This window comes from Sclerotinia sclerotiorum, genomic scaffold, assembly GCF_000146945.2.
Source record: "Sclerotinia sclerotiorum 1980 UF-70 scaffold_22 genomic scaffold, whole genome shotgun sequence".
In the NCBI taxonomy this organism is placed as follows: domain Eukaryota; kingdom Fungi; phylum Ascomycota; class Leotiomycetes; order Helotiales; family Sclerotiniaceae; genus Sclerotinia; species Sclerotinia sclerotiorum.
Genome location: NW_001820814.1, coordinates 488,614 through 502,820, shown reverse-complemented (window position 1 = coordinate 502,820; position 14,207 = coordinate 488,614). Strand labels below are relative to the sequence as shown.

Sequence of the window (14,207 nt, the reverse complement as noted above, 5' to 3'; positions counted from 1 at the left end):
GCGCTCTCCGGTTCAACATCATATGCTACCGGTTCTGGAACAACTCTCTTCTTGAGGGGCAATCCAAAATCATCAAGTTCCGGAGGTCCATGTTGGACAGCTGTACCCGGTCCCACATTGCCATTTTCCTTAGCACTTGTAGTGGTCTCATCACTCTGTGGCATATTGTTTCTAGCACTTCGACCACCACCTTGACTCACAGGGCAGGTGGTGTCTCTAACAGATAAATCATCTAATGTCACTTAGACATTTGTTGTTAAAATCTTAAATGTGTTCTTGCGCAGATCCATGGATTCTGAAGCACGAAGGTGTTTCCGAGGTCGATGCTCTGTGCTTCGTACGCACTTGTACACAGACGGTCCTAAGCCGACAAGGATTTGGTAGTGATACCAGTGAATAAGATCAGTAAACGATTGGTGCGTGCTCCTTAACGGTACAGTAATGATTTAAGAGGCTCAAGGGCCGTGAAGATTAAATAGGTAAAGAGTGATAAGGAGTTATTTGCTACACTTTAAATAGATTCGACTTTTACTTGATAAGGAATTTGAGGGCTGTTTTTCTTTGTTTCTACTGAAGGCGTAAGGTTAATCCAGGGGGTCGGTCATGATGATTCGGAATCGCAACATCGTGCTTGGCGATTCTTTGTTAAATTCCAACACCAGACAGCAAATAACCAATCATACAGCTAAAGTCCATCTATTTGGGTATCATTCTTTCCGAGTATACTTGTGATTAATTTATATGTAACTTCCTACTCGATAAAATCCTTTAACCTTGATATTATCTTTCTTATCAATCTGCTTCATCCATCTTCTCACTTGATTTTACCGTTTCTCCATCAGCTACATCCTCCGACTTTTTCTTCGAGTGTAGACGTTTTCGTTTCCGCTTGACAGGTTCTGAACCATCTGCTTCCGTACCATTTGCATCGGCCAATTTACTTGACGCATTGGGTTTCATGTTATCCCCCTCAACCTTCTTTTTCTTCTTCATTGCTAATGGATTCGGTCCTTTGGGTCCTGGAGCATTTTTCTTCTTTTTCGCAACACCTTCTGTCACACCCATGTCCTTCCTTGCCAATTCTTCGTCATCGTCCTCATCGCCTTCATTTCTCTTCCTCTTGAGACTTCCTGAAGCTCTTCCTGACTTTATGCCTTGTCTAAATTTCGATCTTTCTTCCCTTTCCCTTACTTCTGTAGATGTTCCTGCCATAGGTTCCATAATCATAACACTCCTATTGATATAAACCAAAGGCACACCCTGAATTGCCCTCATAGCTTTCCTGACTTCTATATCTTGACTTGCCACCACGTATCTGTGCTTGTTGGTTCCATTGCCTTTGCCGTCAACTACTGCTTTGATACAATCGTGGGCGGAAAGAGGTTCGGGATAATCTTCTGGAAGGTGACCACAGCGGCGTCGCTCGTACGTTTTAGCTTTATCGATGAGATATGATACTCCAGGTTCTGATGAAGCAGCGTATAGATGGCGCATTGAGCACTGTGTAATCACTAAAACATGTTAGCAATTAATGCGACAAGAGATAGAGATGAGTGAACATACTGGGCTTAACTTGGCCATGAAGTGTTCGCTCTAAACCGCCGACCAGGTCCATTTTAAATCTATCGGCATCCTTAATGATCTCAGCGTCAACTGTAGGGATAGAAAGTCAGTCATTGAAAACGGATGTTTGTACTGATGCGCAAAATTGGGGAGCTCACGAAGAACTTGATATGCCTCGCGGAAACCGAAGCTCATGCCATATTGTTGCATGAGCTTTTTGTATTGTTTCGCCCTCTTTCCTCGCATGTTTTTGAGTGTGACAAGATAGGTCAAAAGTCGATTGATTCAATGTTTGTAATTGTAAGGGATGTGATGGATACCTGGGTAGGTAGAGATTTGATATTTTTTTTATCGGATAAATTTAAGGTTACAGTAGCTGATAAGGATTGTCTATCGTGAACTAGGATCGTTAGCTCGATGAAAAAAAACCCTACTCACTACCGGCCAGAAAGTCTAGAACCAAATCTAGCTAGTGAATTCAAGGTTTGTGCTTGATATTGTATGATTATTAAAGATGTCTATATGCTACCCAGATAATTGCCCCCATTACATAGATGGTATTTACGCCTGGATTCCTCGCAAGTTATTATGTCCACCTCATGTCATTCCATCACTTGTGAGTAGGAGTCTTCAGGAAAGATTGCCTCTTTCGTATTCTCCTCCTCCTTGACAATGTTATTGTCTCTATGTGCCTCTTGGCGCGGGAAGCTATCAAAGGAACGCTTCCAATCACTTTAGTTCCGAGGCCATATCTTATATACCTCAATTGAGCCGTACCACGGCCTTACTTCACTCGTTGCTGCGTTTACACAACGCTGCAACTACACTTATATCATCTAGCTTGCCTGACCTTGAGTTAGTAAATGTCATGATCATCAGTCTTCGTCAACTTACCTCCTTCCATAGCAAGACCTTCCTCGACCGCATGCTCCATGAAGGGGCTCTCCGCGAAGGGATCCTGTGCTATTACTTTCGCGGCTTTCATGAGTTCATCCGCTACAAACCTCATTCCACCACCAGCTCCACCTTGTCGATCACTAGTACTTATACCACCCTCACCTTGCTCCCACTTGCGGATACTGCTTACGACACTTTCAATTATTTCATGCTCCCATAGATTGTCAATAACGCCATCAGACATGGCAAGAACGACATCGTCCTCCTCAATCTCAACCTTATCCATGACAGCATTATTGACGGGTGTATCAGGACTATTTGTACCGAGTTGCCGAGGACAGTCAAACCAATGCCATTGCTCTGTAGTTTTGAATATACGTTCCTGCTGTTTCGGTCTTATGACTAGTACTTGTGAATCGCCAATGTTGGTAACATATAAGAGGGGAGTAGCGGGCGCATTAGGGTCTGAATGATCGATTTTATAATGCAATTGTGCTCCGGTAGCTGTAGTTGTGCCCTGCCATTTGTTCGGACTCGCAGTAGCTTGAATAGTTTGCTCGTATGCTTTTTGTAGATAATCAATAGGATTCGGCTCAAAGTATTGCCCTGCTGGTCGAGATCTCCGTGCATCGTTTTCTACTTCCAAAGCCCAAAAATGTAATACTAGTCTCGACCACAAACTGCTATTTATTAGCCTCCAAAAGCAAATCATCATGTCGGAGAGCCACTAACCCTGCATGGCCGCCTTCTCTGGTTGACCAGGCGCCAACACCATCATTTGCGCCAATAAAGTAATCACTAGAGTAGACCGCATCATCACCATTGGTATAACCTCTAATTACCTCACCGTTCACCGAAGGTCTCCTATCGCGACTCCTGTGGTGTGTACTCAAGGGATCCGAGAAGGATCCGGACGGCGGGGATAGAAATGGAGGAGGAAAGGGTCGTGGTTTTCGTTTGGCAAAGAGTGCAAGTCCAGTTTCGAATTTGAAAGGACGGGTTTCTTTCCGAAATGGCGGTAATTCGACATCCGCAGATGTGGAATATGCCAATTCAGGGTGCCATCTGGGAGAACTATGTACAAGAGTACGACGAGATTGATTATGTATAGCTTGCGCAATTTGTGTTCGACAAACCGACCTCCTCATCACAGCGTCGTGATCGATGTGCAGAGGTTTCAAAACTACCTCGTGGCCGAATTCATGAAAGTAGTCTGATTTAAAAGTCGAGAAATTACCCAACAAAACAGTGCTTAGACGATAAGAACTTTCATTATGCAATTGACCAACAACGATAACGAATCGGGTACAAGACACGTGACTAAGTGTACAAATTATAGATTTTCTTAAGGCTGAATAAAGTTGTGGATTGTGACATTGTGGAGAACACAAGGTTCATGGGTTCTATTCTAAAGGTCAATCAAGAAGGTTAATCAAGAGTGGGTGAAGGTCATGAAGATGGAAAATAAGGAATGGTCCAGTTGATATCGTGAAATGTGACCTTTTACTGATTGTTTAGTGTTACATCGATGCAAAGATACCTATGTATAGTACTGCTATGTAGGTACTTACTTACATGACATTGAATTGGCGGAGGGGAAATCTGCATACCTGATCTGATCTGACCTGACCGGACCTTACCTTACTGATCTGACCTGCATCGTGTAGACGAGATGTCAAGGCTATTACGGCTTTCTTTTCAACATAATCTTGCATATCCGGAGAATTCGGCTGACTTTGGTTTCTCAAATTTGCATTGTCAAGCCAAAAAGAATGATCACCACAGGCATGTTTGATATCCGTCCGGAAAAAAATGGATAAATTTCTTCGTATTTTCGGTAAGCGCAAGAAAGAAGTTATCTCGGACATTGATTGGAAGTTAATGAACTTCTTCCATAAGAGCCTTGCATATGATTCAAAATAGTTTGATAACTCTGATGTTTCATAAGATTGGAGACATTGGGAGATACCGGGAGATATTGGGGATATTGGAGACATTAAAGGTATTGAATCTTCTTATAGATGTTCGTAGAAATATCTCATACTTTTGATAGATGCGCCATTTCCAATCATTTTGTGAAATCCCGATAGCTGAGCGAGAGAGAGAGCCGCCTGCATAGTCGTGACAGTTTAATGATAACCAATTAAACCACAACTCGGCAATCAGGATCTCGTATTATCCCTCTGGCCTAGGGACCTTCAAACTTTCCAAGCATCCAACAATCTATCTTACCTATAAGCAACTTATTTCAACCCTTTGTCAGCGCTTGTTGAGGTTAGAATCCGATGTTTCATAGACTACTGCACAGTAAACTTACACCTTCGTGATAAAATGACGCGTACATGTAAGTAAGTAGTCAGCCAAGACAAGTATTAAAAGGGTAGAATTCTCAACAAAGATAGATATTCTTTGGTCGACGGGATAGAAGTTCCGATTGATTAGAGGGAGGGAGGGAGGTAGTAATGTAGTAAAATGAGTTGACACCTAATGACAATTCTATCTACCCACGCAACACACGCAGCAGTAACTCTAGTAATTTCCATCCATACCCACAAAGGTTGTTATTGTTGACGAGAGAAAAGATGGAATGTGCCAATGTCCTACTCCGTAGATATGTAAGATCTTACCTTTTCGTCCGATAGCTCCGTTTTCATTTATGAGACCTCGTAATTGAATCATTTCATGTGATGCAAACGAATTAAAATCAAATAAAACCCCCTCTCTTCTAATCATTATTTCGCCCAAAGACGCAAAGACCCAATTATCTAATGTTTCCATGATTGACCAGGTATTCAGTCTCTACACTCTCTAGATTTCTCTTCATCTTTCCTATTCATTTTTTCCCCTTCACTGTTCTCAAAATTCAATTTCAAAGTTATACCATAATATTAAATACCAGTCGCTCGTTTTGTTTATTAGGCCCTTTATATACCAAGCTAAAAGATTTACTATTCTTTCTATTTTGAGCATCGGTAATCGGCCCTCCCGCCTATCATTCTTCATCATTTGCTGGTCTCACCAAAGTGACGTCCGGTAGTCCCCCCAGATCCAGCCAAACCAAAAAAATCCAAAATGCTAAACAGGTACATGAACTAATGAAATAGTACGCCATAGATTATTCCAATAGCACTTCCCTCAAATTATTCATCATTCCTCGATAACAACTTTGAAAAATACACATTCTTTTCATTTTTTTGATCAAATTATCTTGCTGTTTGCAGCAATCCACTCAACATTTGCCGTTGGGTTGTTATTATTGGGACCATTGTACTGTTATATAATCAACAGACCGACAAAGGAAAGAACAAAACACTTAGATTTGTATATGTCATAAGTCAACCACAACAGCTTGAAGGTCCATTCGGATCTTGCGGAATCACCGCTTCATCAATTTCTCTCTCAGCTTGCTATCATTCAAAACAATTTAATTCCTTCAAAATGGGCCGAAATCGAGGTATGTTGGAATGCGCCACCATATTTACCAGACAACCCGGTTGCTAAATAGCTCTTTCCCCCTTAGTTATGTCGTTCATGTCCCAGTTTCGGGATCGAGACTCCAGCAGTCCTGCTCGAACCCCTCCATCCTCAGGTAGAGCACGAAGTCGGACGGAATCTTACACTAAACAAGAGTCACAAGAGTCAGGAATATCGTCCCAAGCTTTCGGAAAGGAGCCCTTTCCGACTTCGAATTTCCAAATGCCCTCCCATCAGGTTTCTCCTTCTAGTGAGGTCCGCGATTCTTCTCAACCTCCTCGATCAAGGGATCGAGCTTTGTCCAGACCTATGTCTATTGTACAAACCTTTCAGCCTCCATTGATGGATGTCAACCAAGAAACGCTGCCAGAACTACAACCTATCTTCACATTTTTGAACAGTCATAGCAACAAGTTATACCAGGAAGGTTATTTCTTGAAATTGGATGATCAAAACATACGTGTGTACAATATTCTACATTTGGAGAGCATTATGATCTAATCTTACGTAGATGGCAAAGCCAATGTCGACCGGACCTGGACGGAATGTTTTGCACAGCTTGTGGGGACCATCCTCTCATTATGGGATGCAGCAGAATTAGATGCTGCTGGGCAAGATGGAGAAGTTCTTCCAAAATTCATCAATCTTACAGATGCCTCGATCAAAATGGTTACTTTCACTTCTCTGAACACGGCCATGGTTTCGTTTACTGATATTTTATAGATTGAATCTCTTCCTACTCGATCTCCTGCCGAAGCGCCTTTGCAAAACGTCCTCAGCATATCGACGGCTGGTAAGAATAGATACCTCTTACACTTCAATTCACATCATTCGTTAGTTCAATGGACCGCCGGTATCCGTCTTTGTATGTATGAGCATGCTACATTGCAAGAGGCATATACAGGCGCGCTTATTGCTGGGAAGGGTAAGTTATTGAACAACATCAAACCCATCATGGAGCGCGCAAGAATCCAGAGCGCAGATTGGGCTCGAGTGAGATTTGGCGCTGGAACACCTTGGAGACGATGTTGGTGCGTGATCACTCCACCCGATGAAAAAGAGGTCCAAAGAGTGCAAAAGCAATCACAAAAGAAGAGATCGGCCTATGATCGCTCCCGACCACCTATATTGAAAGGAAACATCAAATTTTTTGATTCAAAGAAAACGAAAAAGGCTCGACCAATCGCTACGATTAATGATGCCTATTCTGCGTTTGCTATCTATCCTCAATCTAAACCACTCATAGATGCTTCCACTTTAGTCAAAGTGGAGGGCTCCATCACAATTCATTCAAATCCCCCTCTGACCTCCGAAGGGTTTGTTTTCGTCATGCCCGAGGTACATCCTGCCGTAAGTGGGTTTGAGATGATGCTCCGGTGGCTTTTCCCAGTCTACGATACATTTGGACTTTATGGGCGTCCTGGTCGTTTGATCGCGGAAACAAGTGACACCAGGAGTTTGATGTTTGCAATGCCAGAACACCGAAGATATGACTATTTGGAAACTCTCGATGTTGCGGGTCTCATATCGGAGCAAGGTAGCGCTAATTGGCTGGAATCTGAATGGAGAAAAAGAATGAAAGATTTGACAGCCAAGCGAATGGTAACCCTCAAGAACAATAGCCGAACCAATAGCCAATACGGCAGTAGAAGGAGTCGCAACAGTGCGGGAAATCCTCGAACCCGCCTTCAGTTTGACGATACAGTGTCGGTTAGATCTTCACCATCGATCCAATTTGGGCCTCGCGCGTCGGGAGATGTTAGCAATGGAGGTCTTCCTAGGATTGATTCGGCACCTGCTGGTACTATAGCATTTCAACGATCGAATACTTCAGCATCTCACCAAAGGTCAACATCCGAATCTCAACCACCAAGTCGTCAAGAGAACCAAACTCCTCCCGTCTTTGACGGGGCTTATGAACGTGCTCCTATTCCAACTCTCCTATATGCACGAGATGCTGCACCTTCGCCCGAGCGCCTCAGTTCAGAGGATGAGCAAGCGGCTAATGTAACCCCGGTTCGTGAATTACAAGAATTGCAAACAGTTACACTGCCAGAGCCTGTAGCTGCACCGCCAGCTTTCAGGCACGCGCCCGGAGCATTGCCGCCCAGTAAAACTTTGCAATCACCAGATCTTCGAAAAGCGAACAATCGCATGTCTACCGCAACACTATCTCAATTAGCCGGCGCTGCGGCTACTTACCAACAAGGTCAAGAAAGGCGAGGAACGAATGTTCAAATGCATGATAGAATAGAGGAGGATGAAGATCAAGGTAGAGGGGTACTGTCAGACGTCACCAGAAATCACCATATGCCTGCTAACCATAACATCATTAATGAAGGCATGGTAGCATCCTACAAACGTCGTAACGAAGAAGACTCAATTCTTCTTTCGAATCGCGATCAAACGCCTTATCAAAGCCAAGAGCATCGATCTAGCAACAACCATTTTAATTCAAACTCACAATTGGATTTTTCAAACGATATGCCCCCGCCAGAAAGTCCATCGAACCAGCCACCTCGTCTGCAGACGAGCCAGAGCATTTCAAGAAAACCCGTTCCTACACAACAAGAGAACCAACAAAGTCCTACTTCATCGCAACCCGCTTCTAGCAGTGGGAGCTTAACCCAACATATTCTTGAACTAGGCGCTTATGATTTGATACTCCCTAAAGAAGACGACTTCAAGCTTCCACAGATGAATAGACGCAATAGTGATTTAAGCAGTACATATGACGACGCTGCATCGACGGGTACCCCAGATTATGCCAGTACCAGCCATTCTGTACGATCTGTACGCACGCAAAACTCTGTCGAAAAGCCGCGAGCAGGTAGGAAGAAGATCATTGGTAATGTCGAAGTTGGTCAACCACTTTATGGTGACGACAATACATTGTCAAAGGGGGTCGATATTGATTTCGGTCCTACCTTTGATCTCAATCGAGCACCAGGCCAGAATTCTCCAAGTCCTAGTCCCAAACAGGATAGATTCAGTAATCCCAGTCCTGAAAAACGTCCAAGTCATGACAGAACTCCGAGTGGCAATGTACTTGTTTGGCAACCAGGAATGAGTGCAGCTGCAGCTAACAATACCTTTGGTCACAAACAAGGATTGACCGCGGAGGAGTTTGTTCAACAGCGTTCTATGGTTGCTGCAGCGACGCCACAGTATGTACACCAACGTCAACACTCTGGCAATATTCTACGTGCACATTCTCCAACTCCGGCACGTCCTTCACCTTCCCCTACTCCAGCACGATATACTCCTTCACCTACACCAAATCAAGCTTCCAAGCGATCTAGTACACTCTTAGGCCAGCATTCCCGCCATAGCTCAGCAGATTTGTTGAACTCTACTGAAAGTCACGGTCATAATCGTCATTCTCGCCGCGGCTCGGCAGATTTGTTGAATTCTGGTGAGGTATATGGTCAACAGCAGCATGCACGCCATAGTTCAGCAGATCTCCTGCGTCCAAATTCCAGAGGTGCGGCCAGAGCATTGGGTACTTCTGGGAATGGCACCATTACAACAAATCTCTCTGCTCGAGAACAAGTATTTGTTGCGAAAATGACTGGTGGACCCCTGATCGCCATGGCTAAAGACAACAATAAAAATAACATTGTCTCTGCAGGTCTCGTCGGGGCTATTGATTCGCGTGAGAAGGAGAAGCAGTATGTCAAGCAAGGAGTCAACTCTCAATCCGTACAACATGCAATTGCGCTTCGTCAGCAACAGTTAGCTCAACAGCAACTAGAGCAGCAACAACAAGCTGAACAACATCGACTTGAGCAACAACAAGCTGAAAATATTCGTCTCCAGCAACAACAAGCTGAAAACATTCGTCTCCAACAACAGCAAGCTGAAAATATTCGTCTGCAGCAACAGCAAGCCGAGCAAAGTCGTCGCCAGCAACAACAGACTGAACACATTCGTCGCCAGTCGCAATATGCCAATACCAATTTCTCACCTTCACAGTTTGCAGTACCTAGTAAAAGAGGGTCATGGATGGGATCCAATGCAAACCTCTTTCCTCAAGCTGGGAGTTGGTCAATGCCAGGACAATCACCTGGTCAATATCAACCAACTTTGGCGCATTCACCTGGACAGTATCAACCAACATTAGCACACTCACCTGGACAATACCAACCAACTTTAGCTCACTCACCTGGGTATCAAGGGACTCCTCAGCAATACTTGCAGCAACAGCAATATTTTCCCCAATATCCACCTACGCAAGGAGGACAGAGAAACTCTGGATACTATGGATAGGATAGATATTAGATTGGAAGGCATAGCATGGCGTTCTTCATATAATATTTTGAATTGAATTGGAATAAAAAATCTGTTGTTTGGAATGGAAACTTTTTTTTGTAAATTTCTTTTCTCTTTTCCCTTCTGGTCTGTTTCTTTTTGGGGAACTTCATAGCGAAAGTATGGCGTGAAGGTGTACGTTTATGGGGTCGGGTATCTCTCTATCTTTTGGGAAAAGGGAAGCGGTGGATCATTCAGCCTGAACATGGCATATTTTCTTCGTGTCTTTTCTTTGTTTGTAAATCCAAGTAAATGGATGGATGGATGTATGAATCCAGATACAGATGCAGTAGAGCGAATGGACAGGATAGAGATTACTTAAACCTAGCTACCTATCTACCTCTTAGCTATAGCTGTTCTGAGGGGAAATGGGAAACGGTAAAGGAGCATTAACTGGGAAAAGATTTGGGTACCTTTTTGAATGTATAATTTCTGAAATCTGAAATTTAAACTCTGAGATCTGGGATCTGAGATCTGAGATCTTGATGTCTGGGGATGGATAGTTGTTGGATGGTTTGTGTGATTTGTGATTTGTGATTTGTAACTGTGATTTTTGACTTGGGGTTTATGGTTTGTGATTGTTGTTGTGAGCGAAATATACCTGATAACCTTACTTTTAATAGGTATGAAGAGTCACTGAATGGATGGATGTTAGAGGGGGATTAACTTGAATCATCTAAGTATTCTTTGCTTTTATCGACTTTTTTGTTATTGAGCAAGATGAGATCTTACCTTGAGGAGGGTTATATTAAGAGCTAGGGCTTGTAGGAGGTGGATGGATTATATGTGTTATATATTATAAGGTTTTGATTAATATCAAGAGGTAATTTGATATTGGATTAGAGAAAGAGCGGGTTAAGTATTTGGATTTAGATTTAGATTTGTAGGGTGTAAGGTGTGGAGAAGGGGAAGTTGTGGGTGGGGATGGAGATGAGATGGGATTAGGAAAGGAGAACTAAAATAGGTCAGGTATGTAGTTCATGAATTGGGAATTTGGGATACTGGATATATATCCTGATGATAGTAGTCGTAGTCGAAAAATAATAATTACCAGGGAATGTTTGGCTTTATGCGATGTTCAATGGAATGGTGGAGAGAAACAGATACATACCTGCATGATTAATTATATGCTTAGTCATCATTTTCATCATCAGGTGTTTTGTCATGCTCCTCTGCATATCAAGCTTTATCCAAATACAATTTTCGGTTTTGGATACCTGGTCTAGGTTCTGGAGTTTTCTGCGCTAGATTTTATCTCAAGGGTGATTTGATATATTAAGATTTAAGAGTCTGGAATCCCCTCTTCTTTGTGGTTGGAATTTTAGTCAGAGTGCAAATTCACAATTGGGTTAGATATTCATCATCGAGGTTTCAACATATCATCAGCAGCACTGCAATTTCTCTGGTCAGAAATAGAAAACCTCGTGAGGAAAAAAGCCATCATCATAGTGTACGCCTCAACTCAACCCTCAACCCTCCAACTTCCAAACCACTCCAACAACCATGCCCGACACAGACAACTACATCCTCAAACGCAGCGGCTGGCTCCTCCTCCTCTTCATGACCCGTGCCTCCGCAACCATGTTCCACCAATGCGCCTGCACCAACTTCCTAATCCGAGATTTAGAAAACGCACCGCCATCTTCTCAAATTAGTCCTCGGGATCGCCGCTGTGAATCCTGTAAGCGGAGATCGAAGAGGAAAAATTTGAGGTGGGAACGGAGGGCTAGGATGAGAGGAACGAGAACTCCAATAGGGACTTTGATGTGGAAGGAGGAGAAGAGTAAGGAGAGGATTAAGGTCGTGGTTAAGGAGGTGGTTTTGGGTGGGATGGTTGCTGCAGGGTGTTTAGCGTTGTGGAAAATGAGGGGGGTGTGGGGGTGGTGGGGGGTACCGGCAGGGTTTGGGGTTTGGGGAGCGTTTGGGATGGAGGGGTTTCGGGAAGATGATGGGGAGGATGATGATGGGGAGGGTGATTGGTTATGAGGGGAGGATGTGAGAGTATGTGAAGGTGGATAGGGAGTCTCTAGTTGAGGAAAGGGTCATGAAATTGATATGACAGGCAGCGGAATCTACGCCAATGATTCAATGATGTGTACTTATAAAAAAGATTTTAAATCGGGATGTTCACTCACAAGTGTTAATATGAAATAGCTCAATACTTTATGATTTCTGAATGTATCTTTGATGACTATTTCCCAACACTATATGCACATCGACATATATTCATTACAAATGCACATAGCTTTTGATGAATACATCTCATACATCTATAGCTCGGTCATCTAATCCAGCCACTTGCCCGCCCAGTCAACCAATTTTACTCCAAAGTCCAATCTTTACATTCGTCCCGCCAAAATCCTTTTTGTTTGTGTGGGCTCCTCATATAATCCCCGAACTCCTTTGTACATCATATTCATCCTCATCTTCATCCTACGAATCTCGTACGATTCAATTTCCATACATGTGCTCTCGTAAAGTTATTTTCACCCACAACGTATCCATATCCTCATCCTCCTCACTCAGAGCCTCTCCCTCTCCCTCTTCCTCTTCCTCATCCCCGTCACTCAGAACCTCCTCCTCATATTCAACAACCACCTCAGCAAACTGAACCGACGACTTAAAACGCACACCCAACAATCCCCAAAACAAAACACAACACCTAAGACAAAGATTTCCAGCCCAGTGCAAGAACCCATCACGCTTTATATCCAAATAAGTATTTATAAGCCGTGCGTAGATTTCCGCTTCGCTGCTGGCAGCCCAACTTTGTACATGGTAGTGATGCCATGTGAGATCGGCTAGGACGAGGATAATGCTTGCGAGGATGCTGAAGAGGAAGATGAGTTGTAGGCGGTCGCTTGTTAAGGGTTGTTTGGGGTTGGTTAGTTCGCTCCAGGTTTTGAGGATTTTTGGACTCATTTTTGGGTTTTATATCGTGGGATGGTTGGAGTGGAAATGCCAGTGAGGGTGTGTCGATTTTCTTTTTGATGTATTCGGTTGGGTTTGAAATATTAATGAGGGTGCTGTTGAGTTCGGATGGAGTTTATGTTGTTCTTTTCTCTTTTCTTTTTGATTTTGATTTTGTGTTGGAGATGTAAATGAAGGGAAATAGAGTGGATTTTTCAGAAAATTAAATGTTTGACTTGCAAAGTGTGGAAAACTAAAAAAAATTAGGAATGGACTTAGATGTAGTTAGTTCTGTTAGTGTCGACATTTAAAGTAGTTCATGACACTGTATCTAGATGAGGCTGATTAAGATCGAGCCATAAATCTGATCTCATTCAATCTGATATAATATACAAATCCATAATGAGACACGACTAATGTCATCATTAGAGATCGCAGTAACTGTCTTAATACATCGCCCCTGAAATTCTCGCGCAGAGGGAAATATTAATGGCGACCAGATATCGATATCAGATACTCCAATTCCACTTGGAGAATGAAGAATTACGAATTCTGATATGAAGTGATATATTCATCATCAAACAACTCCAACAAAAAAATTTACACAAAACAATACAAAAAAACAAAAAGGACATAACGCAACACAAGAACACGACATGACATTCCCAACCAAACACCTCGAACCGAAGCGAGCTCGGCACTACCATCAATAACTGATCATCTGCCTCCTCCCAAACGAAAAAAGCCAAAAGAAAGCCAGACAAAGCCTCCACGACCATTCCAACCATTTATACCTCAGCACACCCCTTCAATTTAAACAATCTAGCACAACTCATTCACGAAGCTCACACTGCATTCCCACACACCTTCTATTCACTACGCATCCTCATTCAGCACTTATCATCCGCATTCATCAGCTCGCAAATAAGTAGACAGCTGACCTTGATAATTCATTATTACTATTACCATTACTATATTTCAGATTCATCTTCAAAAACAAAGATTCTCTGTTTCTGAAATAATTCGAGATGTGGAATTTATTTCATCTTACT

General features: G+C 42.9%; 5 protein-coding genes across 5 annotated transcripts in view; 2 read left to right on the top strand and 3 right to left on the bottom strand.

The window, feature by feature from the left end:
* The window catches only part of SS1G_12859 (conserved hypothetical protein), a gene marked incomplete at both ends in the record, with an annotated part of 5,539 nt that extends 3,730 nt beyond the window's left edge, over positions 1-1,809 (bottom strand). Inside the window, 4 exons of the mRNA XM_001586231.1 lie at positions 30-232; positions 819-1,511; positions 1,564-1,653; positions 1,722-1,809. Coding sequence (XP_001586281.1) covers positions 30-232; positions 819-1,511; positions 1,564-1,653; positions 1,722-1,809 — 1,074 coding nt within the window. The remainder of the gene's footprint in view (positions 1-29; positions 233-818; positions 1,512-1,563; positions 1,654-1,721) is intronic.
* A 543-nt stretch (positions 1,810-2,352) lies between these two features.
* Positions 2,353-4,175, bottom strand: SS1G_12858 (hypothetical protein; the record flags this gene model as incomplete). The annotated part of the gene is made up of 4 exons (XM_001586230.1): positions 2,353-2,399; positions 2,458-3,143; positions 3,193-3,780; positions 4,036-4,175. The coding sequence occupies 4 exons, from the start codon at positions 4,173-4,175 to the stop codon at positions 2,353-2,355; spliced, it is 1,461 nt and encodes a 486-aa protein (XP_001586280.1).
* Positions 4,176-5,898: 1,723 nt separating this feature from the next.
* Positions 5,899-10,203, top strand: SS1G_12857 (hypothetical protein; the record flags this gene model as incomplete). The annotated part of the gene is made up of 5 exons (XM_001586229.1): positions 5,899-5,914; positions 5,981-6,394; positions 6,446-6,603; positions 6,658-9,101; positions 9,267-10,203. 5 exons carry the CDS (start codon positions 5,899-5,901, stop codon positions 10,201-10,203), a joined length of 3,969 nt encoding a protein of 1,322 aa, XP_001586279.1.
* A 1,545-nt stretch (positions 10,204-11,748) lies between these two features.
* On the top strand, positions 11,749-12,231 carry SS1G_12856 (predicted protein; the record flags this gene model as incomplete). Its single annotated transcript, XM_001586228.1, has 1 exon — positions 11,749-12,231. The coding sequence occupies one exon, from the start codon at positions 11,749-11,751 to the stop codon at positions 12,229-12,231; it is 483 nt and encodes a 160-aa protein (XP_001586278.1).
* A 465-nt stretch (positions 12,232-12,696) lies between these two features.
* SS1G_12855 (predicted protein) lies at positions 12,697-13,167 on the bottom strand (the record flags this gene model as incomplete). The annotated part of the gene is made up of 1 exon (XM_001586227.1): positions 12,697-13,167. One exon carries the CDS (start codon positions 13,165-13,167, stop codon positions 12,697-12,699), a length of 471 nt encoding a protein of 156 aa, XP_001586277.1.
* Between the last annotated feature and the right edge of the window lie 1,040 nt (positions 13,168-14,207).